This window comes from Myxocyprinus asiaticus, chromosome 3 (assembly GCF_019703515.2).
Source record: "Myxocyprinus asiaticus isolate MX2 ecotype Aquarium Trade chromosome 3, UBuf_Myxa_2, whole genome shotgun sequence".
NCBI lineage: Eukaryota > Metazoa > Chordata > Actinopteri > Cypriniformes > Catostomidae > Myxocyprinus > Myxocyprinus asiaticus.
Genome location: NC_059346.1, coordinates 64,463,035 through 64,490,022, shown reverse-complemented (window position 1 = coordinate 64,490,022; position 26,988 = coordinate 64,463,035). Strand labels below are relative to the sequence as shown.

The 26,988-nt window shown below is 39.9% G+C and overlaps 1 protein-coding gene across 1 annotated transcript in view; it reads left to right on the top strand.

The window, feature by feature from the left end:
- LOC127426084 (BMP/retinoic acid-inducible neural-specific protein 1) overlaps positions 1-26,988 on the top strand; it is a 254,315-nt gene that overhangs the window by 188,110 nt on the left and 39,217 nt on the right. Inside the window, exon 5 of the mRNA XM_051672601.1 lies at positions 3,395-3,500. Coding sequence (XP_051528561.1) covers positions 3,395-3,500 — 106 coding nt within the window. The remainder of the gene's footprint in view (positions 1-3,394; positions 3,501-26,988) is intronic.

Genomic DNA, 26,988 nt, shown 5'->3' with positions numbered 1-26,988 from the left:
ACTTTTGGTTTGGCACTACGTTTATGGGCAGATTAATTTCTGCCCCAATGGGTCTCAATAAGGGCTCGTTGCAGTACCATATTTGCATCCCTGCCCACTGCCAACGAACAGACCCATGCAAGTGACTCGGATCATCGGATGCAACTTCACTGTAAAGCATTCGCCTTCATCAGAACAGGTCTTCCATCAAAATAATCCCATTTTTCAACAGAAGATGCCGCAGCAGCGCATTCGTTTTACAGCATTGACGGCTACCACTTTAAGTGTTATTTTTACTCTTTCTTTCTTCCTAATCTCGATTCGCCGAAGCATATTATGGTGTGAAGCCGCTTCCGCAAACTGGCTGCTTTGTCGCTGTATGCATGTGAAACAGCTCTCTGCGACTGCTCATAATTCAGCCTGATAACCATGAAGCAAGCAATTCGACAAACTTCTACTCATCTTTACACAATAACATGACTATCCTCCCACCCTAGATTACGCCTACCTTCACGCAGGTAAACCACTCATCAAACCACTCAACCACTTATATTTATTCTTACATACAAATCTCTACTTTTGCTCGAATCATTGGCTTATAAACCCTTAACAAGTTCGACCATAGAACCTAATTATGGCATGACTTTGATAGATTGTTAAATGCTTTTAATCTTACGTTCCACCCAAGTTTAAAAATAATGGGTTTAAATCAACGCTGGATGATTAGGCTTTGCACTTTGCTTCATACTCACAATATTTCAGTTTTTCTGTAGAATTTATTACAGGTCATCAATATAAACAAGACATTTTATTCATCTCACTACTGCAAATGGCGCCCATATAGTATCTTTTAAATCCAACTCCCAGGCACAAACTCCAAATGATTTCACACAAGATGAGTCACCCCGTGCCAATTATACAGAGTTATGAAATTACTCGCCTCACATCAGAAAACAATCTACAAAGCACCAAACCATATGTTTAAATTAAATTAACATCTGACTAAGGTATTTATCTGGATACATTGTTTCAGGTGCCTTCTAATTTCACGATAAACCAACCTTAAATGACGTTGAATGTACACACACGCAAGCATGTTTCACATTGCTTCACATATGTTCCTGACGTTCATCCCTAAGCAGCCCAAACATGCCATCCAGGTGCCGAAACTGTGGTGTCTTTCGGGCCTTTAAACAAACTCCCACTACAATGCAAACAGTGCAATGCACTGTCCAAGCGCACACTGTCCAAGCGCCACAGCTGTGGTGTCTTTGGGCCATGCGACAAACTCCTACTACACTGCAAACAGCACAATGCGCCATTCACAGGCCACAACCACGGCATGTCTTTCAAGCCTTGTGTCTAAGCATCCATGGCCCCTCCGCCCCCTTCTCTTCCTCTCCAAGCTACCACAACAATTCTTCACTCAATAACAGATCTCTCAACAATTCCATCTCCCTACATGCAGCAAGCCCACCATCCTTCCTCTGAAATTCCCACCGTTCAAACGGGCCGTTTCCCTCGTTCTCCATCGACAACCATTCCAAATGCCTCTGTTTTTCCAACACAATCCATTCCTCATGGTAACATCCTCCCCCCTACTTCTTCCTATCCCTGGGCCACTGGAGCGGATTCCCACATGAGGCTGCCTCTGCCGGCGAACTCCGCCCCAGACCCATTCCCTCCTCACTTTACCCCATTTCTTCCTACCATCTTATTCTCCCCTACCTTGGAGCCGTTCCTTGCGTGAGGCTGCCTCAGCAAGCAAATCCGTTCCAGAATTATTTTTCAGCCAGCCCAGAATTTCCATAAAACCTACAACCTGTCATTTCCCGATTTTTCTCTCCTCTCCATACCCTCCTTCGCCTCACATTTCAACCAATCCAAAAATCTCCACCCAGGAACCATCAAGGGGTACCTAAGTGGCATGCATTTCTTCTATAAACTAATTTTCGGCAGAAACTCCTCAATAAACCATCCCCAGATCTCACTTCTCATCAAGGGTATCCACAAATCCCAAACCACCATAACTGATACTAGGCTACCCCTCACCATCGACCTGCTCATACGTCTACATACCCTCCCCCAGGGCTACATATCTCCAAACACCTCAAAAACACTAGACGCAACATTCATTCTCACCTTCTTCGACTTCCTTCAATGTTCAGAATTCACTACCACAGCAAAATTTGATCAAAGAATCCATGCCACCATTTCGGACCTCCATACCATAGACCACGAGACAATACGATTCCTTATCAGAGTAAAACAGATCATACCAGAAGAGGGCATCCAATTTTAATTTTCAACCTGCCCACTCCCATCCAGCCCTTTCAATCACTAGCACTTTACCTCCATTACAGAGGTTCACAATCCATAAAACCCTCTCGATCCACTCTTCGTAGATGATAAAAACCAAGCAGTTTCCTGATTCTGGTTCCTAAAACACCTCAAATCCCATTCAAAAGCATGCAAGCTAACTCACGTTTATTTGTATCATGGGCTCCCCATTCAAAGTGTAAGGAGGTCTCCCCTGTTAGAACGCTGTGAGGGCCCCTCCATTGCATCTGGAGGGGGAGCCATGTCAGTTTCGAGAGGCTAGGATTCACGCCTCTGCTCAAGCCGATCCTGCCAAATCATGGGGGAGGCCCCTATAGGGTGTTGCAGACCCCCCAACACAATCAATTCAAGGTCTCTCCCTTTCGATCAGCAGTGGGATCTCCTGGCCGAACGCAGTGGGAGCTATTCAGGTTTATTTGTATCGTGGGCTCTCCCATTCGCAGCCGGGTCGACTCCCCCGCCGAATGCTGTGAGCGCCCTTCAAGTTCGAATGCTGGTTGGGCTTGCTTGCTCGAGCGGCCGCTGAGTCTCTTCCCACGGAGACTCGCACCGTTCGCCGTACAAGCCCATCCGTCATTCCAAGCCAGGAGAGTATTCGAGCTCTGGTCAAGTCTCGAGCCTCGAGCCCTTCACCCAGGACAGCGAGCCACACGTGTTTACACTATCCTTAATACAGGATTACATTAAATTGTGAACTACAGAATTCAATCTATGTATCTATGTTTTCATGTGGATGAATATTTAGGCGGGGTTCTGCCCTACCTGTCCATGTAGATGAGCTGCGCCTGATTTTGACACCAGTTTACAGGGCAGAATGCAACAAAACCCCAGCATCTATACTTCCCGCGGTTGTGAATTTGGCAAATCCAGCGACTAGTTCTATCCAATCACATTGTCACTGTCGAGTTCAGCAGCTCTTGCCAGTTTTGTGTGTAATATTCATCACATGGTCAGTGAGACTATTATGCTGCTAATTAATAAATGACGTCCTGCTGCTGCTGTGAATTTCTCCTTGAGTCTAGTTTATTGTTTTAGAAATCACTTAAAAAATAATTTAAAAACGTTTTCTGTTCAGGTGACGGAGACTCGGACTGGTCCGCTCGGCTGCAGTACATATGATAATCTGGACTCGGTCAGTTCAGTTCTGCTCCAGAGCCCAGAGAGCAAACTCCATCTGCAAGGTATGTTACATCACTGCATTTTACTGCTGTTTTACCTCCTTTATTACATGCAACAGCACTAAACCTACACTTACAAAATCAGCTGGTAAATGAATAGTTCACTCAAAAAAAAATTGTATTGCTTCAGAAGACTTGTAATATAGAGTGGTATGGACTACTTTCATGATACTTTTATGGTGCTTTTTTGTCCTTACACTGCAGCTTGGTAGTAAAAATCACCATCAATTTTCATTGTTAACAGAAGCTCAGACATTCTGCCTTAAATCTCCTTTTGTTTCATGGAGTAAAGAAAACAATAAGGGGTCATAAGTGTGTGATTAAGTGATGTCAGAATTACATTTTCTGGGAAAACTATTCCTTTAAGGTGTGCAAAGACCCACAAACACAACAGAGAATAGTAAGTGGCACAATAATGAATATATATATCACTGTAAAAAAAAAAAAGGGAGCATTTGCACTGAATTTATCATGAATCCAGCTGCTCTATGTCAAATTAAACACCCAAAAACAAGTGCAGAAATGTGGATTGAAAGTTTTTTCTTTCCTTTTACCATTAGCATATGAAAAGATCATTATGTAGTTATAATTCTTGTCTCTAAAATATATTTTTGTAGAAGTTGCCGTTGGCACATCCGTTATATTGACATGCTTTTGAAAAGAAAAACATGGTCACACAGCTGTGATGAGTCGCATTTTGGGAAAATAAATTTGTGACACTTTGTCTGGCTGATAATACTAGAGGTTACAGCTATGGCTGGGTGATATATATCAAATAATTCACGGTTTAGGCATGATCATTTTGCTGGCAATATAATAAATTAGGCAACATTGTGAATATCACAGTGGTTTTAATGCGCTTCTTATTTGGCTGTTAAGTTTCTTAAAGAGCGTATCATCGGACTAGTTACACAATATTTCTTTGTCATGCAACTCGTGACTATGAGAGTGTCTTTTCAAAGTCACTGGATCTGACGAGACAGACATGTTTAAAAGTGTCTCTCGGTTGAACTTCAGAAGCAAAACCGGCAATAGAGATACTTCAAGTTCAGTTCTTTTCTGGTTCAAAACAGTTAATTGATTCGATTCAACCTTAAAAATACAACAATTTGTTTGCATTTTCAGTTACATCAAGTACTGTTTTATTATGACCTTTAGAATTGTTTGACTTTGAAAAGACTATTCTTGTCTGTAGCAGACGTATCTGTCAGTTACTTTCTGTAGTCAGTACTGTTTACAAGGTCATCCTGACATTTCCAATATGATGAACATGCAGACATATCGTGGTGCATAAGTCCAGCCAATCACATTGGAACTGCCCCCCCACCCCCATTTCTACGCCCCTGGCAATATGCATCTAATGGTCGGTGAACAGACTCTGGTGTTTCAAGACTAAAGTGAACCAGAATTTATGCTAATAATCAAAAGTCCAGTGTAAGACTAGCTCATGGAAAAATATGTCGCGGATGATTTGATGGAGATATGGTCATTTTCATCTCTGTGAAGAACTTTCAGAATCCATCAAGTTCATTTTGTCCAAACATCTCAAAGACAACAACCTGATAGCACAGCAGCAGCAGCAGTGTGTGACTTTTATCTACTGGATTATTGCGATGAAGAGCGATCTGCAGTGACGAGACGTGCTGTCATCCTGCGCTCATGATGGGATGTTTTATGCAGCATAATGACATTCAACATCAAAGGCAGTTACCTAGAGAATGCTATCAGAGAGAATTTTCAAAATCACACGGCCAGATAAAAGATGGATAAAGTCGGCTGCTTGTGGCCCGGGACGCTTTCATTACATACCGGCAAATGTGTTAGTGATACTTATAGCAAGCATTCATATTTCTCATTAGGACAAAAAAATGTGAGCTAACCAAAGGGGAAACATACATAAATAAGACAGAAGGGCACTCAGTCTACTGTAGCTAAAATTAGACTATTAGGAGAATTCAAGGAAAGCATGAATCACGCCTCATGCAATTAGACACAAGATACTTGCAACTAGTTAGACATCAAACTTTATTAGATCCGACTAATCCAAAGCTGACAACATCCATGCTTTTGATTAATATTTTCAATATTAATATTTTCAATGTTGACTTCTAAATGATTAGTACTTTTCAAATTAATTAATTAATGTGGAGTGGTGGTGGTGTAGTGGACTAAAGCACTGAATTGGTAAGCAGAAGGTTGTTGGTTCAATCCCACAGCCACCACCATTGTGTCCTTGAGCAAGGCACTTAACTCCAGGTTGCTCCAGAGGGATTGTCCCTGTAATAAGTGCACTGTAAGTCACTTTGGATAAAAGCATCTGCCAAATGTAATTAATTAATTTTTCAACCAGAGAAATATATACTGTATATACATATATATTGCTCTGGAAAAAAATTAAGAGACCACTGCAAAATGATCAGTTTCTCTGGATTTACTATTTATAGGTATGTGTTTGAGTAAAATTAACATTTTTGTTTTATTCTTTAAAGTACTACAACATTTCTCCCATATCCAAATATGTTCAGAAATTAATATTTGGTGGAATAACCCTGATTTTCAATCACAGTTTTCATGGGTCTTGGCATGCTCTCTACCAGTCTTTCACATTGCTGTTGGGTGACTTTATGCCACTCCTGGCACAAAAATTCAAGCAGCTCGGCTTTGTTTGATGGCTTGTGGCCATCCATCTTCCTCTTGATCACATTCCAGAGGTTTTCAATGGGGTTCAGGTCTGGAGATTGGGCTGGCCATGACAGGTTCTTGATCCGGTGGTCCTCCATCCACACCTTGATTGACCTGGCTGTGTGGCATGGAGCATTGTCCTGCTGGAAAAACCAATCCTCAGAGTTGGGGAATATTGTCAGAGCAGAAGGAAGCAAGTTTTCTTCTAGATAACCTTGCACGTGGCTTGATTCATGCATCCTTCACAAAGACACATCTGCCCAATTCCAGCCTTGCTGAAGCACCCCCAGATCATCACCGATCCTCCACCAAATTTCACAATGGGTTCGAGACACTGTGGTTTGAAGGCGTCTCCAGGTCTCCGTCTAACCATTAGACGACCAGGTGGAGTGTTGGTGATGATCTGGGGGTGATGATCTGGGGGCTTCTACTGATCTGAACACTCTTCTAACCCAAAGTATTAAACGTTTACTTTGAAATTTGTGCTGCTGCGTTTGTGCTACAGACATGAATGATACCTCAAATTATGTAATTTGTTTAGGAGAGGTGTGCTGTTTCTTTACTAAGAGGTCACACTTAACACTTTCAGAACACTATCATCATGGAGGCCAGTTTTACACTTAGATTTTCTTCAGAAAATTAAAAACAAAAACGAAAAGTATACTTCACACACAACTTTTTTGTTATTGTGCTTTAGTTCACAGTTCTAGAAGGTCAGAATGAAAATGCAAGGTGTTCAAGTTTTTATTTTCAGTTCTCAGATTTCTTTTTTGTTTTTTCACCAGAGACAAAAACAGCGAGTTAGTGAGAGAACATCTGTGGAAAATGATTATGAAGCGTTTATGAGGACACTATTATGAGCAATATGCTGCTGCACTTTCTCTTCATCCACAAACTTTTACACGCAGGAAATTCATTGTTCATTGTGAGTCATTGTTGATTTCATGTGATGTGTTTCAGAATTATCCTCAGCTGTTTGACACTTCGGTTATGTTTGGTACAGAATACTAGCTTACTACTTACTATACAGTATGCACTGTATACTGAACACTGTGATTATAGAAGATAATGAAGATAATCAAAGTATGTTATATTTTCACATGACCTCATCAAGGTGCGTGTTTAATTCAGCGAGTGGCATCCAGTTATCATCTCAGAGATAAATATGGTTATAATCCAATTTGAATAATAATAATAATAATAATAATAATATATATGTGTGTGTGTGTGTGTGTGTGTGTGTAAACTTTGGCAGTCTGATTAAATAACGAGACAAGAAAGAGATGCTAATTTTTTTGGCTGCTAATACTTCCTGTTCATTCATCACACTAGAAATGGAAGGTTAAGTTGAGTGTATTGTTTTGACTATATTTTGGTTCATCCTATGGTAGACGGATGGAGTATCTGTTTGTCGGTGCTGGTGGTGTAAAAATTACTTCAGCTTTAAGGAAGTGAAATAAAAATGGATAAAACAATTCAAAGATATTTATATACATTTATATGTTTCAATTTTCAGTATGAATTACCCATAAACAGGTTAGCATACTCACAACATATTTGCAGAAGCATTAGATGATATTATTAATTAATGATGGAAATTCTACGTATTGAAATGTGTATTTATCATTAGGGCTGTCAATGTAGCATGTTAATGTAGTGCAATTTATTAAATAAAAAATAACATAAAAAAAAAAAAAAGTTTGCATGATTGCAAATGCAATCAACCATGCTTCCTGACCTGTTTGTATATTTCAGAATAAAAGTATATGTTTTCAAGAGCCACATCAGCAGTGGACAGTCAGCGTGCCTCAACAAGCCTCACAGCTATAGAATAAGAGCCGGTCAAACATGACACAGGACAGCTGGATGACGGACAACAGAATGCTTCTCGTTTTGAGACATGATTTTCAATGTTTCAGCTACTTTTAAGTAAAAAGTAATATATATATATATATATATATATATATATGTATATATATATATATATATATATATAATTGCCCTATATATTATAGTTTCAATTATCTGAATTTTTAAAATATTTTTATATATATTATGTTATATATTTTATTTATATATAAATTAGATTAAGTTTAAAAAAATGTAGTGGACAATTTGTGTTGCTGTATGTCAAAATTGATAGTTTAAATTATTATTATTATTTTATTTTATTTTTTTTGTCAAAATTTAAATCTGATTTGATCTGTGTTAATTATTTTGACAATACTGAACCTAATTTAGAGAAATATGTCTAGTCAGTTGAAGAAAAAAATAAATAGGCAGAACTGGTCCAAGTTAATGATGTAATGATTTCTGTTTTGTCATACAACTTGTGTTAGACTAATGAAATTCCTCTGTTGTGTGACTGTGTTGAATTTCTTTGAATTGCTTTTCAGTCATTTCCAACTGAACATCCTGTGGGGCATGGCCAATTCAATCCAACCTGGCACTATCCGAAAGCTAAATCATAACGAGCCATTTTACAGATTTATTCTCCAGACGGGCAGTTATTTGTTGTTTAACATGTAATTAAAAATGCCATTGTGGCAGTAACGCCCTTTTGTACATGTCAAGACTTGATCCAAAGAGCAGACAACAAATACACAAGAAAGCTGCCAATGACTAAAGTGGCTGGCATTTAATAAACAGGCATGACATTTCATGTTTGATGTACTGAATGTGAGAACAGACCTGTATCTCTCATGTCGAGTGGCAATTGGCGTGTGATTGACAGGTACTGAGATTTAACACACTGCCATGGGAGAGATCGCCACGATCACAGGACAAGTGTGGCATCTGTCGCCTCACATTAGCTAGTGGACTCGTCCGCCTGCGTGCCTTAATGAATGAGGAGAGGTCACTTTGAAAGGCATTGTTGTTGCCATTAATACAATTTTCTGGCAGTTGTGTCAGTGCAGTGCACACTGGGGCAGGTAGTAAAGCTGATGGAAATATCGAAGGACAAGAGAATAAAAATGAGACAAACATCAAGCCAAAAAAAACTGTAAATAAGGTGCAGATGAAGAATAAAACATAAAAAAATGACACACTTCAGCTTTAATTGTTCACAGAGCTTACGGATGTTTTACAGTGTAGGCCATTTGCTATTTTTTGGTCCCTTTGGTCTTGTTCGCGTTCAGAGAAAGACTTGAGTCGAGTGACTTTGCCTCGGGATATCTGGCGGAGCGTGATAATGACATGCTGTTATATTTCTAAACGCAATAAAATCTATGTCGCTATTGTGACGGCATCACAGGCGAGGGCTAATCAGCCTCTCTGCTGCTCCTGCGGGCTCTTTTATTTTCTTATTTGGAAATGATTGTTAGATTTGTGTAGAGCAAATATTTCAGTGATGAAATAACCGTGTTCTGCTTTGCTGCCTCATTGTGCCCCTGAAGTGCCGTCTCGGCCAGATGAGATTGTAATTGTGCCCTGGAACGATGAGAACACCCTGACCTTCAGCCCAGACTCTCACAGTAACTCTTCATTTTATTACTAATCATGTCAAAGGTTGAACAGACCATGTCCTGGTCTCGAAACTTGTGCTGTGGCAGTATAATATAAAAAAACTATTTGCACTCGCTTCATCGGAATTTACCTCACATCAAGTCAAGTTTGAGCAATAACAACATTAAAGCCTTTTTTTCACAGCGCAGTACCGAATGTTTTATGGATTGTCCAGCAATCCACATTTGTGGTCCACACTTTGGTGATGTAATTTTAAAAACAAAATCGTTCTAAGTAATGTACTGTACACACACCTGAGACCGCAACCCAGATTAATTCTATCCATCGTTTTCTCACTAACCACTGGGCAGTGGCATAATGATTCTAATTGCCGCTGGACTGTTTTCTGGTTGCGGTTTCCAAAAGAAACTACTGATATGAGCATTCCTGACGGAGAACTTGAAGTGTTAGTTGGATTCAAAATGAGTTCAGGTTCAACTTGTACAGTTGTTGGCTGTAGGGCTGGGTGATATGGCAAAGAAAAAACTTAAAGGTGCACACAATTTTGTCCTCATTAAAAAAAAAAAAAATAGTCTAACTCCTAAAGACATGAATTGTAATTTTAAAAATATATGTAGGAAATCATGAGCACTGACGTTAAAATGAAGACTAATTTCAGAAACCTTATAAAAGCTGTTTTATTCTACATGGAGAGGGTCCGCACATGGGGGCTGCCATGTTAGAATCACATGACCAGCCGTATACTACTGGCTTAATCTCAGTAACCGTCCTGTTATTTGACACTTTCACTCATTGATTAAAGTAATCATGGCTGACTGTGAATACTACATTTCTACAAAGGCATCTAAAACTGAAAACTATTGATTTTAAATGATGCTGCATCCAAGCCACTAGGTGTCAGTGTAAGTCCAAGATGACACAAAGACAAAAGTTACTGAATGCAACTTTAAGAATGATTTATGTCGATTTTTCAGCTTTTAAATGTGCTCAACTAAAAAGTAACTTTAGCATGATTCCAATAACATGTTCTTTATTAGAATGCAAGGCAACCTTGTTAGGTAAATCAAAGTTCTGTTCATTTAGAAAACATAGATGTTCAAGAAAAATGCCAAAAAAAAAAAAAAAAAAAAAAAAAAAGTGCACCACACAGCAAGTTGTCAAAATAGTGTAAATGTCAAATAAATTAAAATCGTATTTATTCTCCTAAGACCCGAGCGTGACTGCTGTCTGTGTGCATTTTTCATTTCCCTTTTTGATTTGTAACTAGTAGCCCCTAATAAACATGCAAACAAATTAAAAAAATAAAAAAAATAAAAAAGTTAGAGCAAATAGTTTTCCTAAAAATGTATATCCTCATATGGGGACAGCGGGACTAAGTTGTGAAATTTTAAATAATACCAAGCTATAGAAAGTATACCTGGAGACACCATTATGGTATCCATTTAGGCTGCACGATTGATTGATTTAAGATTTAAATCGCAATATGGCCTTGCACAGGTTACGAAATGTTAAATATCTGTGTTTTAAAATCTGACATCTGCATTCACCACTTCAGTCAGTGCTGTGTGAGTGCATGGCACCCTCTAGTGGGTATGTGTGGCACACGCTGAGCAGTGCAGCAATATGAAATCAAAATGGATGTTTGATTCTCCCATTAAGATTAGTAGCAGTTTTAACCACCACACAAACCACGCAATTGCATGGGGCCCCGGACATTGGGGGGCCCCCCGCCCCGATAGGAAAGCTCCACAAAAAATGCTTGAGGGGTGGCATGTTGTTCTGGTTATACGCGTGAATACGCTGTTGTCAGCGCTCTTAGAGCGCTTCACATTAGAAGCCGCTGGGGTCGGGACAGGTGAGTTTAAGTAGGGTTCGGGTTTGTAATTTATGAAAAAATATGTAGGCCGTCCGAACTTGTTTCACGCACGTGCTCTCACTCACAGATACGCGCGAACGGATGAGTTAGGGGCTGTTTACACAGAACGTAATTTTGCCTGCGTCTGCTCTGTTTCACCATTGTTTTCTATGTAAACACGCTGGGTGAACGTCCATACCTGCTGCACGCGTCTCGCTGTTTCTTCAGTGTCTCACGGAGGACTGGCACATTTTTAGACACTGTGTCAAGCTTCAGGTTTCAAAAATGCATGTCGAGACACCTGCGTTCTGTTTCAGTCATTGAACTGTGTCTAGATAGTTTTTTTTCAGGTTGCAAAGAGGTGACAGTTACAATGTTTAACATTATTCCAGACTGTTCTTCAACAAGCAAATTTCAGCGCTTGATAAACGGCAATGTTTTTTTCCCTTCTGCTCTAGTGTGCTGAGGGGCCGCCGTGCCTTGTATGTTTATTGTTAGTTACGAATGTTGCATACAATGCTTACATAAAATACACCCTCAACATCAGAATATAAGCTCAAGGTGAAAGTAAATAAGACAGGAATATATTACTATTGTATACAACAAATCCACAAAGTAATAAAAATACTGTATCATATTATAATGGCAAACTGGACAACAATAAATAATTGTTGGGTTATAAAATTAATAAATACATTTTGTTACTGGGTGAAGTAGTAGGTTTTGCACACCCTGTTCAAAAAAATTGTTTTGCATACATTTATGTAGGTAAATATTGCTTTTCTTATTACTATATTGTGGAAAAACTGGAAAACATGCATTAATTATCTTTAACTAGATTTTTATTTCATTAAACATTTTGAATGTACTTGGCTACAATGGTTGATAGGATGAATTTAAAATAATATTATATTATTATAATAATTACATAAATTTTTAAGCAAAAGTTTTCAAAATGGGGCCCCAGCTTGGTTGGTTGCTTGGGGCCTCAGAAATCGTAAATCCTCCGCTGATTAAGAGTCCATCCATATGATTTAATATGAAACGTCCGTAACTGTCACGTAACGCATCAAGCCAGTTGCTATTAAAAAAAATTGTTTCCTTATTCAACCATTGGTGGGATTGACAACCTAAATATAGCGTTTGCTAATATTTTTATCCGAAACCTTGATTCCTTGATTTAAAAAAAAATATATAATAATTAAATGGTGCCAAAACGTAAGTTCTAATTAATTGTTAAATAAAATAAATTGGCAAGCCCAAGTTGGCTGTTATAAGGCAAGTGAATAGGTACCAAAACGTTAAAGCTTTTTTATCATTTTGTGGTGCGCTTGCTCTTGAGGACTTTCGGTCCTTTGCACTGCAAGTGCAACGCTCTATCAGTTGAGCTATCATACAATATAATTAAGTTTGAACAAGCTTGTAAATGTGGTTGGTTGTAATGCAAACATTAAAATATAAAGTTTAAAGTCAGGCGTGTATTAAAAGTTTTGAGATGTAATAAGATAGCATGGTGTGAGGAACAGAGCAAAAAGTATGCGCATGCACCTGAAATTATTTGCACTAAGTAGTGTGTCCACATGGTGGCAACACTCACAGTCGAGCTGTTGCTGACATGAAGAAGCACTAGAAGAAGCCGCTAAACAACAGGAGACGATTGTAGAAACAACAACAGTGGATGTGCATGTCAAGAGCTTGTGTGTGAGTAGGTCAGGAGATACCTGCATCTGTATAACTTGAGTATGAAGGAATATAAAGACATATTTATGTGTCTAAACTCTTGAAGATGAATAGTCCAGCCTCTCATAGCAGTCGTAGCATGCATGCGCACAAAGTCAAATGAAGGATACTTCGCGTCAAGATCGAAGTACACTTTGGGCTAAAGATTTTATGAACTGTTAATCTTCTGTTTTACTCGTGATATGTGTGAAAGGAAATAAAAGTCATTGTTGTTGTATCTAGTTTTCATTTCATCAGGAAACTGCCACGTTACTGTACGTACAATGAGCCACATAAAAATCATTGTGCAAAAATATATGCATGGTATCCTGATTCTATTAGACCAGATAGAGAAAACATTTGTCGTATAACTGTAGTGCACCAGCATCTAAACCAGTACAAAAAAAAATAAAAAATACTGAATACCACAAACATGTTTACCAACGTCTTGCTGAGAACGCTAATTTTCCTCCTGAAAAGCATGACATATTGATTCAACAATCTAACAAAGTCCATATTTTCATGTCAAGGCAGCTCGCCATGTTTTCCCACCTCATGATTTTCTCACTCGACTCGAAATGTGGCCGGTGTACGTGCAATTCCTGCATCCTTCACTCAGTGATAACAGTGTGGCCCAAGGAAAGGACCGTTCATTCAGTCTGTTCAGTGCACAGAGAGGCTGGGGGGCTGGGCAGGATATGAGGTCAGCGAGATCATTCCTGCCCTTAAGAAAATGAGGTGCAGACCAGTGCAGAATGACAATATAGTGTTATCTCTGTGAGGCCACCGTGGGAGACCCAGTCCAGATCTGCAGGCGGATCAGTGCTCTATCGTGTGCTGAGGTCACAGGATGGAGTTAAATTGCAGAGAGTGACTGAATGACAGAGGCTGACACTGTTGCATCCCGTTGCTATGGAGATGCAGAGTGTGTGCAGCATTTGAACTGGTGATATTACATATATATATATATATATCAGATTTGTTTAATCAGATTTGATTAAAGCAATAAGCCAAGAGAGGTCACGCATTACTTCGCATTGTGCCTAAGAACATCCCTTAACCATTGTAAAATCACTGCAGCGCAAAGCCTCAAGTGTCTTATTGCTTTCATGAAATGGCGGCAATATCAATATGATAAAAGACACTAATTTTTCAATAAATAGTGTAATAATAATTGCATTTCTTGAAGGAAATATTAGCGCTTGTAAGGCAGAAATAGAAATAGTGTTAAAGTTGGAGGAAGTTTAGGTTGTAGGTTTTGGTTATGTGTAAATAAAATGCTCTGCAGGGGTTTAATATATGCAAGCAAAATAAGACCAATCACAAGGTTCAGGCTGAATTAGTTGCAGAAATAATAGTTTAGAACAAACCCCAACCAGAATGTTTGAAGAATATTAATACAGTGCTGCAAACACAATGTAACTATTCTTCCAACAAGTTATATTAGTCTAACATTAGTCTTACTGCTGTTTATGGCCCCCAACGATCATAGCAAGTTGGCACAAACTCTGGTGCATTTTTAGGCTGCTGCCCACAATTTTTCACACTCAAATTTAAAAGCTCATCATTCACACATACTGTGGACTAATTGCAAATAATTGGTCTAATCTGTCAGACAACCTCCCAATTAAAAAAAAGAGAGACTCCAATTATTCATAAATGAAATTGTATATGTTCGTTATTTTTTTTTAAACACATTTTTTTTACTAACTTTGTAAACATGTAATTCTGGTTCTGTTCCCTCTCAAATTTTATTCCACTATGTGGCAGAAAGTACTAGAAAAAAAAATTCTCTATCACATTCCATCACAATTAAGGATATAGAGGTATCACGGTTTCACAGTATACCACGGTTTAAAAAAAAAAGATGGCTATCAAACCGTTGACATTTATAATTCACTGTATTACTTAGATGTTTTTTGTTTAAAATCCAAATAAAGGAATAAAGTTTCCATTGTAAATATCAGTTAAATTAAGAGAGAATTGGCTACATATAAACAGCATCGTATAAACTTGATCAAATAAATGTCAAACTTTCTACAACCTCCTGTTTCACTAAACCATTACTTCATTTTGAAAAGCCACACGCGTGAACTGCATGGCAGAGACAGAAATGTCAAAGCCTGAAATTTTATTTTCCTTTACCTGTCAAGGTTCAGATGCAGAGAGGGCGAGGACTCGTAAAGTGAGATGGAGGAAAGAGGGTTCAGGTAGGGGGAGGAATCAAGGAGAAGCCCAAGGAAGGGGGCAGAGTCCGGTGGAACCGAGCAGGGACGAGATCAGGCAGCCTTGGGGCAGGAGTGTCATATGGCAGCCTCGGGCGGGGGGGGCAGCCTCAGGTCAGGGATGATGTCAGGCAGCCTCAGGTCAGGGATGAGGTCTGGCAGGGGCTCAGGATAGGGACTGGGTGACAACCACTGACGAGGGACCACACTGGACAGCAGCCGCTGGCAAGGGTCCGGACTGGGCAACAGACACACTGAGCAGGGCAGTCAGGGTAATGGCCACTGGGGAGAGGTCAGGAACAGCCACTGGGAAGGTTCAGTGTTGACGGCAGCCACAGGGGAGAGATCAGAATTGACAGCATCCACAGGGGAGAGTTTGGGGTCAGCGGCAGCTGCAGGGGAGAGTTTGGGGTCAGCGGCAGCCACAGGAGAGAGTTCAATAACTACCGCTGCCCAGACACAGAGGAGGGCAGTAGCAAGGTAAGAGATGGTAAGCTCAACTGGCATACTGACTTCAACAGACAGCAGTGGAGGCAGCGGCAGGGGAATGACCTCCATGGCCGAGGACACTGGCAGCGGCAGGGGAACGGCCTCTGTGGCCGATGACGCTGGCAGCGGCAGGGTAATGGCTTCCGTGACTGAGGACACTGGCAGCGGCAGGGGAGCAGGAGCCCTTTTCCTCCTCCTCCTATTCCAGATGGTTAGAAGCACAGCAGTGGAAACAGCCGCCACCTCCTGGCGGGCGGCAGCGGGCTCGACCGCCGCCTCATGGCGGACGGCAGTGGGAACGGCCACCACCACATGGCGGACGGCACTTTGAACGGCCGCCGCCTCCTGGTGGGCAGTAGCGGGCTCAACCGCCACCTCCTGGTGGGCAGTAATGCTGAAGAATGAGCCAGGTCCGTTCTTCCTCCTCCTTATACGTCTCTTAGAACGGGTCATCGGAGGACTGGATATCTGGCTAACCAAGGGTGGGAAAGCCCACATGCGGGAGCTCTTCCTGGAGTGGATGTTTGGGCTCACCATGATGGAAAATGTGGTAAACAAAATCACAGAATTTAGAGAGGGCTAGGACTCGTAAAGTGAGATGATGGTCTTTATTTAAATAAAAAAAATAAACAAACCAAACGAACAACGCCAAAGGGAAAACTCGAAAGTCCAGGGCAGAACACTACAGGACAGACTGGGTTTGATGCTCCAGGCTGGAACTGACACACAGGGCAGGACAGGAACTGACACACAGGATAACATAACAGAACCAGACTGAAGAGTCAGGATCCAGACACCATGCTCTGAACATAAAACACGGACTAGACAGAAGAGCACATGGCCAGAAAAACAACCAAAGCCGTGCACTTACACAGAGACGTAGAACATATGTGTCAGGATCCTGTTACCACCAAGCGGCTGAAGTCCGGTGCTTGGGAATAAGACCCATCAGTGATGGTTAGCCAATCAGTAAACTTTGTAGAAAAAGTGTTGGCTCAGGCAGGGAACAATTCAAACCTGAAGAGCCACATCCGTGATTATCCCAAGGATATTGTGGAGATGAATGTAAGTGAAAATACAGTATATAGTCTTATAAATTATAAACCCCTTTTCATAGCACTCCCAGATATACAAGATTTCTATGACTGCCTGTATTTTCCTGAATATAAGTCCTTATAGTCCGAAGCGACTTATATAAATAATTTATACATAATTAATGTCAGCCTCTCAAAGCATGCACACCAAAGCACATATGCTTACACGCAAATAGATGAAAACATCAGTCCTAGAGTCGGTAGAAGCATTTTAAAGTGGCCAATTAAGAATATTTTGCCTTTACAAAAGTACTTTATTCAACCAGTTTAAATATTCTGTCCATTATACCATTATTTTTCTAACAAACTCTACGTTTCATCACACTCGTAGGAAAAACATTCAGTCAGTGAACCGGATAATTATTGCACAGCATAGAGGGTCCAATTATCAGAAATATCCACAGATATGAATATGTATATGAATAAACAGAATACAACAGGCATACTGTTTTAATCACAGACTAAAAGCTGTTTATTTGTATACGGCTTAGAGTTACAAAGCATAGAGATCTGTATTTCCTGAGGTCATTTAATCTTCATAACGGAGCACATCTGACTTTTGAGCGGATGAAGTGAAAAACCACAATAACAATTCAGACATTTAAGCCTAAAAATAGATCTAAAAATATAATTTAATCTTTTTGAAATATGGTTGAAATATGACCTGGACATGTTTTCAGTCTTGTTTACTTCTAGTTCACATGTTTTATTTCTGCTGATGACATTAATAACTTCAGTATATTGTACATTTGTATAAATATGCTTTATTTGGACCAATAAACAGCATCAAATCAAGGAAAGGCCATTTCTAAGCAGTTGTAGTTAAAACTAGTAATTTATCGGTTAATTCACAGCGTATTTTCTCTCAGACAGACACTAGACTTTTAAGAGTCAATGACCATGTTTACCCGCTGCTGCAACGAATCCAAGGCCATACAGAGGAAAGAAACTTGCTTTGTGTTGCTTGTTTTGCTTTTCTCTTTCATACTCAAACACACACGCTCTGTTTTTGCAGGAGTCATAAGCTCATCCAGGAAGATTTATGAATACGTTTGAATATCCTGAGCCAACAGTTTTCAAAGAAGTGGAGTGAAAATAAATTAAATAGCCCCAAAGGCAATTCATCTGCTGCCTGATGGATTACAAAATCATCCTCTCTCTCTCTCTCTCTCTCTCTCTCTCTCTTCTGAAGGTTGGCAAACATTTGGCAAACAAATAAAAAACACAAAACAACTCAATTAGGACATATGTGCAATGAAGTCTGTCAATGATGAATCGTGGATGGAAAATATGTCTTGGATTGAAAAGACGACAAGTTTACAGATGATTTACGAGGTGGGCAGATCAGTGCGTGACATGGGTGTCGATGGCCGTCTTTCTTTGTTAGGGACGAAAAGTGGCAAGCATAAATAGCTAGTAAATTCTGGGGAAAGTTAATTATTTCAGTGTTTAGGAATTATAATATAATTTATTTTCTTTAGCTTTTTATTTTTCCCTGAGGAGCAATGTTTGTCTTAATATACAAAAAGATATAAATAAATAATTTAGTCTCTATTAGCCTTTTATTTTCCACAGAGGTCTAATGCTTGTCGTTTATTACTATTATTATTATTATACAAAATGAAATAAAGTGCCAATAAATTCAGGAGAAAGTTTATTATTTCATTGTTTAGGGGTTCAAATATACTTTTATAAAGCCTTTTATTTTCCCCAGAGTTTCAGTGCTTGTCGTTTTTATATTTATGTATTTATAAAATAAAGTGTCAATACATTCTGGGGAAAGTTGATTATTTCATTGTTTAGGGGTTCAAATATGTCTATATAAATGGATATTATCCCCCCCCCCCCCCCCCAAAGGTCCAATGCTTGTCCTTTTTTATTTATTTATTTTATTGGAAATAAAGTACCAATACATTTTGTGGAAGTTGACTATTTCTATTGCTTTTTGCTGCCTGCCCCGATCCTCTGCCTGTGTTACTATATATATATATATATATATATTACACACACACACTACCGGTCAAAAGTTTTGAAACACTTGCCTGAAATGTTTCTCATGATCTTAAAAATCTTTTGATCTGAAGGCGTATGCTTAAATGTTTGAAATTAGTTTGTGTGTGTGTGTGTGTGTGTGTATGTGTGATATATATATATATATATATATATATATATATATATATATATATATATTAGTAACACAGGCAGAGGATCGGGGCAGGCAGCAAAAAGCAATAGAAATAGTCCAGGCAAACACAGTGGTAGGCAGGCAGCAAAGATTCATACAGAGGTAATCCAAGGCAGAGTCAAACACAGTCAGAACAACACAGGAAATAATAATGCTCAGAAATGTAGCCGGTGCAAACAAGACATCGCAAAGTGTGAACACACACACTGGGCTAAATAGTCTGAGTGATATGGAACAGATGTGCAGTAATCAGTCCAGGTATGTGGGCACTTGGGAAATGTAGTCCAATGTTAACAGGCGAGTGAGACCTCTGGTGGCCGATTGAGGAATCTTCACCGGTGTTCGTGACAGAGCTCCCCCCTGTGAGTGGCTCCTGACGCTCCTGACGCGTCGGGGTCTTCCTCGAGGTCGAGGGGCCTGTTTTTCCGGGTGAGTCCTATGAAATTCTGCGATGAGATTGGGGTCGAGGATATCATCCGCCTTGACCCAGGACCTCTCCTCCGGACCGTACCCCTCCCAATCTAACAGATATTGGATCTGGCTTCCCCGACGTCTGGAATCCAGCAGATCTCGCACTAGAAATGCCTCCTCGCCATCCATGATCATGGGTGGGGACCCGAGTCACCACCTTCCTTCTCCATCCTCGGACCATCCTGTCCTGGAGTGTAGTTGGGACTGGGACGACGATGGTGGTCATCTTGCTCTTTTCCCCTGTTTATGGCACACTGTAGATGGATATGTGTTTGGTCCCAAACAGCCTTACTTCGTCGAAATCAGTCGTTCACAGCAGGTACCTCGGATGGTTTACCAGACCATGGAAATAGAGGGGGTTGGAACCCCAGAACACACTGAAAGGGCGTTAATTTTGTGGAGGGTTTGAGGATCAAGTTCTGCTCATATTCTGCATAGGGAAGAAAGCGGCTCCAGTCGGCTTGATTCTGTTGACAGTACATGCGAAGGAATTTGGTGAGTTCTTGATTTAGATGTTCCGTCTGGCCATTAGACTGGGGGTGGTAACCTGAAGTGAGACTTATATTGACATTAAGTAATCAAAAGAAAGCTGTCCAAACCCTTGATGTAAACTGAGGGCCCCGGTCAGAGACAATGTCTTCAGGAAGACCATAGTAACAGAACAAATAATGTAAGAGGTGTTCTGCAGTTTTGAAGGCTGATGGGAGCTTAGACAGGGGTATTAGTCGACATGCCTTAGAAAAGCGATTAATGACAGTTAATATGGTGGTGTTACCTTGAGAGACTGGTAGATCGGTGATAAAATCAATGGCGATGTGGGACCATGGTTGTTGTGGTATGGGTAGAGGTTGTAGCAGCCCTGCCGGTAGTTGTCTGGGTTTTTTTGCTGTGGCGCAGGTGTGACAAATGTTCACAAATGTACTGGTGTCTGCCTGTAATGTTTCCCACAAGAACCGATTTCTTAGCAACCGTACTGTGGTAGTAATACCTGGATGGCCAGAGCTTGTGGAGGAGTGCACTCAGTGGATTACCTTTTCTCGTAGACTTGGTGGCACAAATGTTCGGTTGAGCGGGCATTCTGGAGGAGGCGGGTTTTTTATGTGTGCCTGGGAGATTTTGGACATGATGTCCCACTGGACCGGAGCTAGAATCAGAGAGGATGAGATGATGGGTTGTGGAGAGGGTTTCTGAGGAGTGGAGTCATATTGATGGGATAGTGAGTCGGCTTTGATGTTCTTTGATCCTGGACGATAAGTGATTGAAAAGTTAAATTGAGTGAAAAACAGTGCCCATCTGGCTTGTCTGGGGTTTAGTCTTTTAGCTGAGCGCAGGTATTCCAGGTTGTGATGATCTGTTAATACCAGAAATGGATGTCTGGCCCCCTCCAGCCAGTGTCGCCATTCTTCAAATGCTGCTTTCATGGCTAACAGTTCATGATTGCCCACATCATAATTCTGTTCAGCAGAGGAGAGTTTACAGGAGTAGTAAGCACATGGGAAAAGCTTTGGAGGATTACCTTGGCGTTGAGAGAGGATAGCGCCAATACCGGTGTTTGATGCGTCTACTTCTACCACGAAATGTACGTTGGGATCAGGATGATGCAGAAATGGAGCAGAGGTGAAGTGACTCTTCAATTCATTGAAGGCATGAATGGCGTCAGTAGACCAGTGAAGCTTGGTGTTTCCTCCCTTTACCATGGCGGTGAGTGGAGCGGCGACAGTGCTGAAGTTTCTGATAAATCTTCTGTAAAAATTAGCAAATCCTAAGAATCGTTATAGTTCCTTTACTGTAGTGGGTTGAGGCCAGTTTAGAACCGCCGTACCATGCCCTTGTCCATAGACACCCCTTCTGGACTGATGATATAAACGAGGAAGAAGATTGAAGCTTGGTGGAATTCACATTTCTCCACTTTGGCATATAGTTGGTGTTACATGAGATGCTTCAAAACTACCCTGACCTGCTTGATGTGTTCCTCCAGGGTGTCTGAATAAATCAAGATATCATCAATATATACAATTAAGCACTGGTTTAACATGTCTCTGAATACGTCGTTTATGAAGGATTGGAACACAGATGGACTAGTGCCTGCTGCTGGTGGAAAAGGCAGTTTTCCATTCATCCCCCTCACGAATGCGAATGAGGTTGTAAGCACAGCGCAGATCGAGCTTGGTGTAAAATGTAGCAGTTTTTAGTTGTTCCAAAACTGCAGGACCAGGGGTAATGGATATCTGAATTTGACCGTTATATAATTTAGACCACGATAATCAATACAAGGATGAAGGCCCCCATCCTTCTTTCCCAGGAAGAAGAATCCTGCTGCTGCCAGTGAAGTGGATGGACGAATGAAACCCTTGGACAGTTCTTCTTCAATGTACGATTTCATTGCTTTAGCCTCAGGTTCTGACAGGGGAAAGATTCTGCCTCTAGGTGGTGAGGTACCAAGTAACAGATCAATGGCGCAGTCACTAGATTGATGCAGTGGTTGTTGCGAGGCTTTGGTTTTACTGAAGGCTTCAATCAGATCAGCATACTCAGAAGGTACATGTGGTGCTATGTTGGACTTTTTAGTCACCATAGTGGTTCTCACAGACATAGGGGTGATTGGATTTAAACACTTGGATGAGCAGCTGGGGTCCCATTGCATGATCTGCTTCCCACACCATGAAATTTGTGTGTTATGGTCCTGCAGCCAGGGTAAACCGAGGATGACTGGGTTATGAGGAGAGTGGATGACGAAGAGGCGTGTTGTTTCAGTGTGTAAAACTCCAATTTGCAGAATGAGATCAGTAGTGGTGTACAGTACCTGGCCGGTCCCCAGGGGGCACCCATCTAGCACTGCCACTGCCAAAGGAGAGTCACAAGGAATTAGTGGTATCTTATGCTGTCAGGCTAAATTTTCATCAATAAAGTTGCCCGCTGCCCCCGAATCTAACAAGGCCTTAGTGGTGATGGTATCTGACTGAAATGTTAATTTTACTGGCACTTCAATACAAGCAGTAGTTTGGATAGAGGAAATACAAACTCACCCTGCGATTGTGTGTTTGAGGGGGTCATGTCAGGCAGTCAGCTCGCAAATGTCCCGCTTGGCCACAATATAGACAGAGATGATTCCTGATGTGGCGTTCACGCTCCTCTGTGGAGAGATGAGTTCGACCGACTTGCATGGGTTCAGCGTTATCACTGGATTGATTTGTCTGAATGAGAGGGCTGGTAAATCGGTTAGGTGTCCTGGAGTGAATGAGATTGTCAACGTGAATAGCGAGGTCAATGAATTGGTCCAGAGTTCTGCCTTCATCACGGCAGGCCAGCTCTGATTGCATGTCAGTGTTTAATCCTTGACGAAAGAGCAGTTTTAATGTGTCTTCCACCCACATAGTTTGCGCAGCGAGAGTGCGAAAAGACAGAGCGAATTCAGCTGCGGTATTTCTTCCCTGACGAAGCGCAAGCAGTTGTTCCCCAGCAATCCTTCCTCCCTCAGAATGTTCGAATTCCTCTCTTAATCGTTGAATAAAATCATTGAAAGTGGTGCGGTTAAGTCCTTGATTGGCCCAGACAGCTGTTGCCCACTCCAACGCCTTTCCCGTGAGCAGTGAACACACAAGAGAGATCTTACTATCATCAGTCGGGTATAACGAGGGCTGTTGAGCCAGGAACATAGAGCATTGCATAAGAAAGCCCTTACATTTGGTTGGGGTGCTGTCAAATTTTTCTGGAAAGGCTAAACGTGGATTAGCAGTCACTGTACTGTGAGGCATTATAACTGGTACCTGACTCGCTTGAGGTGCTGGGGAAACGGATTCAGGTGTGGGCCGATGGAGACTCTGTACCGATTTCACCAACTCCTCCGTTAGTGTGGTGAGTCGGCCTAGTTGTTGTTGGTGAGATGCCAGTAGGTTCGCTTGGGCAGAGAGTTCTCTGGACAGATGCATGAGGACTGCTGGATCGGTAGTTGGCGAAGTCTTCTGTAACATGGACTCAGGCTGAGTGGGATCCATGTACGGTTTATTAAAACACAGCAAGTTCAGAGTATAGACAAGCGTGGGTCGAATAACCAGGGCAACCAACAATATCAGAGGCAGGTCAGTAAATGTGGTATAACAGGCAGAAGATTGGGGCAGGCAGCAAACAGCAATAGAAATAGTCCAGGCAAACACAGTGGTAGGCAGGCAGCAAAGATTTGTACAGAGGTAATCCAAGGCAGAGTCAAACACGGGCAGAACAACATAGGAAATAATAATGCTCAGAAATGTAGCCGGGGCAAACAAGACTTCACAACGAGTGAACACACACACCAGGCTAAATAGTCTGAATGATATGGAACAGATGTGCAGTAATCAGTCCAGGTATGTGGGCACTTGGGAAATGTAGTCCAATGTTAATACTTAGGCGAGTGAGACCTCCGGTGGCTGATTGAGGAATCTTCACTGGCGTTCGTGACTATATATATATATATATATATATATATATATATATATATATATTAGTAAAGTCATCAAAACTATGGAATAACATAAGTGGAACTATGGGAATTATGTTGTGACTAAACAAAATCCAAAATAAATCAAAACTGTGTTATATTTTAGCATCTTCAAAGTAGTCACCCTTTGCCTAGAATTTACCTAGAATGTACTCTTGACATTTTCTCAACCAACTTCTTGAGGTATCACCCTGGGATGCTTTTTAAACAGTATTGAAGGAGTTCCCATCTATGTTGGGCACTTATTGGATGCTTTTCTTTATTAATTGGTCCAAGTCATCAATTTCAAAAACTTTTTTTTATTATAAAATTTTAGTTTTATAATGAAATAAATTAATATGGTGGCACAATTATATTTTTGTCTACAAAACTAATTTCAATCATTTAAGCATACGCCTTCAGATCAAAATATTTTTAAGATCATGAGAAAAATTTCAGTTGTGTTTCAAAACTTTTGACCGGTAGTGTATATATATAGCCTTTTATTTTACCCAGAGGTCCAATGCTTGTCATTTTTATTATTATTATTTTATATCAAATGAAATAAAGTGCCAATAAATTCTGTAGAAAGCTGATTATTTCAGTGTTTAGGGGTTAAAATATATTTTTATTTGCCTTTTATCTTCCCAGAAGTCCAATGATTGTTGTTAATTAATTAATTAACTAATTAATTAATTAATTTTTAAAATCAAATAAAGTGTGTAAAATAAAATAAAATACGTTTTTCTTAATTAACATCAGCTAAATTTAATGACATTACCAAGGCAGTAATGATAACTGGGGACTATGGTCATGAAAATAATGTCACAATCTAAAAAGATTGACAAATAAATATCACCCAAAAAATAGCCGTCATCTTCTCTGTGCAAAAATATATATTTTTTATTTATTTATTTTGATTTTGGGGCAAAACAGGACCAGGATATTTTCCTGACAGGTTTCGTGAGAATCATCCAAAATGCTTGCAGGTTTGCTGTTGCAAAATTGCAAAAAAAGATTTTAAGGTTGCTTTTCAGATAATATATCTAAAATAAGTTTATTATTATTAGTCTTCTTTTAAACATAAACATCTATAGTAAAACTTAACCTCATAATCCTTGCAAGTTTTGTTAGAATAATACTTAAAACAAGAAAAAAGACTATTTTTTTTCTGGAAAACAAGATGACAATACTGATCAAGAAAAATCTTTTTTGCAGTGCAGACACTCAGTTGTTTATGCCGTACAGGTCGAAATACAATCAGTGCAGTATGACGGGCAATGCAATTGTGTTTCATTGCAATGGCGTGAGACTGATGTCTGCACAGGAGATGGCACGGGTGTTGGCGATCATTCTCTTTATAAGCGCACAGTCGCCAGACATAGCTCTTCTGTAATAGTGCATCATTTAAAAGATTGATGCCAGCATTCTCATATTCACCTTTCCGGGTTGCCAGGCATCGGGACGCTGATGAAATCCTTCCTCTGTGACCCTGAGGTCACTCTCAATCTGAGGTGGTCAATCAAGAGCCAGTTTCTATTTGGACCAGTGGGGCCAATAAATCAGCCACTTTCTGCCTCCTTGAGGCCCTTGCTGATGTAAATATATTCTCTCATCCTCCAAAGCAATTCCAAGATGTTCTGTTTTTCTATTGCTTTAGTTCTCTGATGTTCATGACAGCTGAATAGGACATGCCTTTCAACACGGTTGCATTTAATTACAACACAACAGCAAATGTGAATTCTCTAATCTCATGGAAATTGATTTGTGCTTGTAAGGTTGCCAGATGGTGAATAGTCATTCATATTTTTGGTGACTTTTCTGTGCCATTTCAATAAGTGCAACAATCATTCAATATTGCTTGCTGTATATATTTTCTTATTAGAGCTCTTTTATGTCTTTTAGCATGGTGATATTTTGTCTTTTTTTTTCTTTGCCATTTTGAAAATTTGGCCTAGATACATGCATACATATATATATATATATATATATATATATGTGTGTGTGTGTGTGTGTGTGTGTGTGTGTGTGTGTGTTGCCTACCAAGACAGCATTAGGTAGGCAGCACTATTATGCTGCCTTTTAAGATGCCTCATTTTGGCAAAATATAAGGCAGCATCACATGTATCCTTCATGGAGAAAGAAATCCCAAAATAATTTTTTTCCAAAATAAATATTTTAAAACAAGACTGTATCACTGCCTAAATTTTATTCCAAATTACTTTTGCAAACATTTCCTTTTTTTATTTTTTTTATTTTTTTATTTCAACTTTTAATTATTTATTTATTTTTACTGGAATAAGATTTGTGTTAGTTTGTGTGAATTAAATTATTTTTTTTAAATAACTTAATAGATCCAGAAAAAAAAAAAAAAAAATATATATATATATATATATATATATATATATATACACTGGTGGCCAAAAGTTTGGAATAATGTACAGATTTTGCTGTTTCGTAAGGAAATTGGTACTTTAATTCACCAAAGTGGCATTACACTGATGTAAAAAACAGCACCATCACTATTGGAAAAAAAGTCATTTTTGATCAAATCTAGACAGACCCCATTTCCAGCAGCCATCACTCCCAACACCTTGAGTAATCATGCTAAATTGCTAATTTGGTACTAGAAAATCACTTGTCATTATATCAAACACAGCTGAAAGCTATTTGGTTCATTAAATGAAGCTTAACATTGTCTTTGTGTTTGTTTTTGAGTTGCCACAGTATGCAATAGACTGGCATGTTTTAAGTTCAATATTAGGTCAAAAATGGTAAAAAAGAAACCGCTTTCTCTAAAAACTCGTCAGTCAATCATTGTTTTGAGGAATGAAGGCTATAAAATGC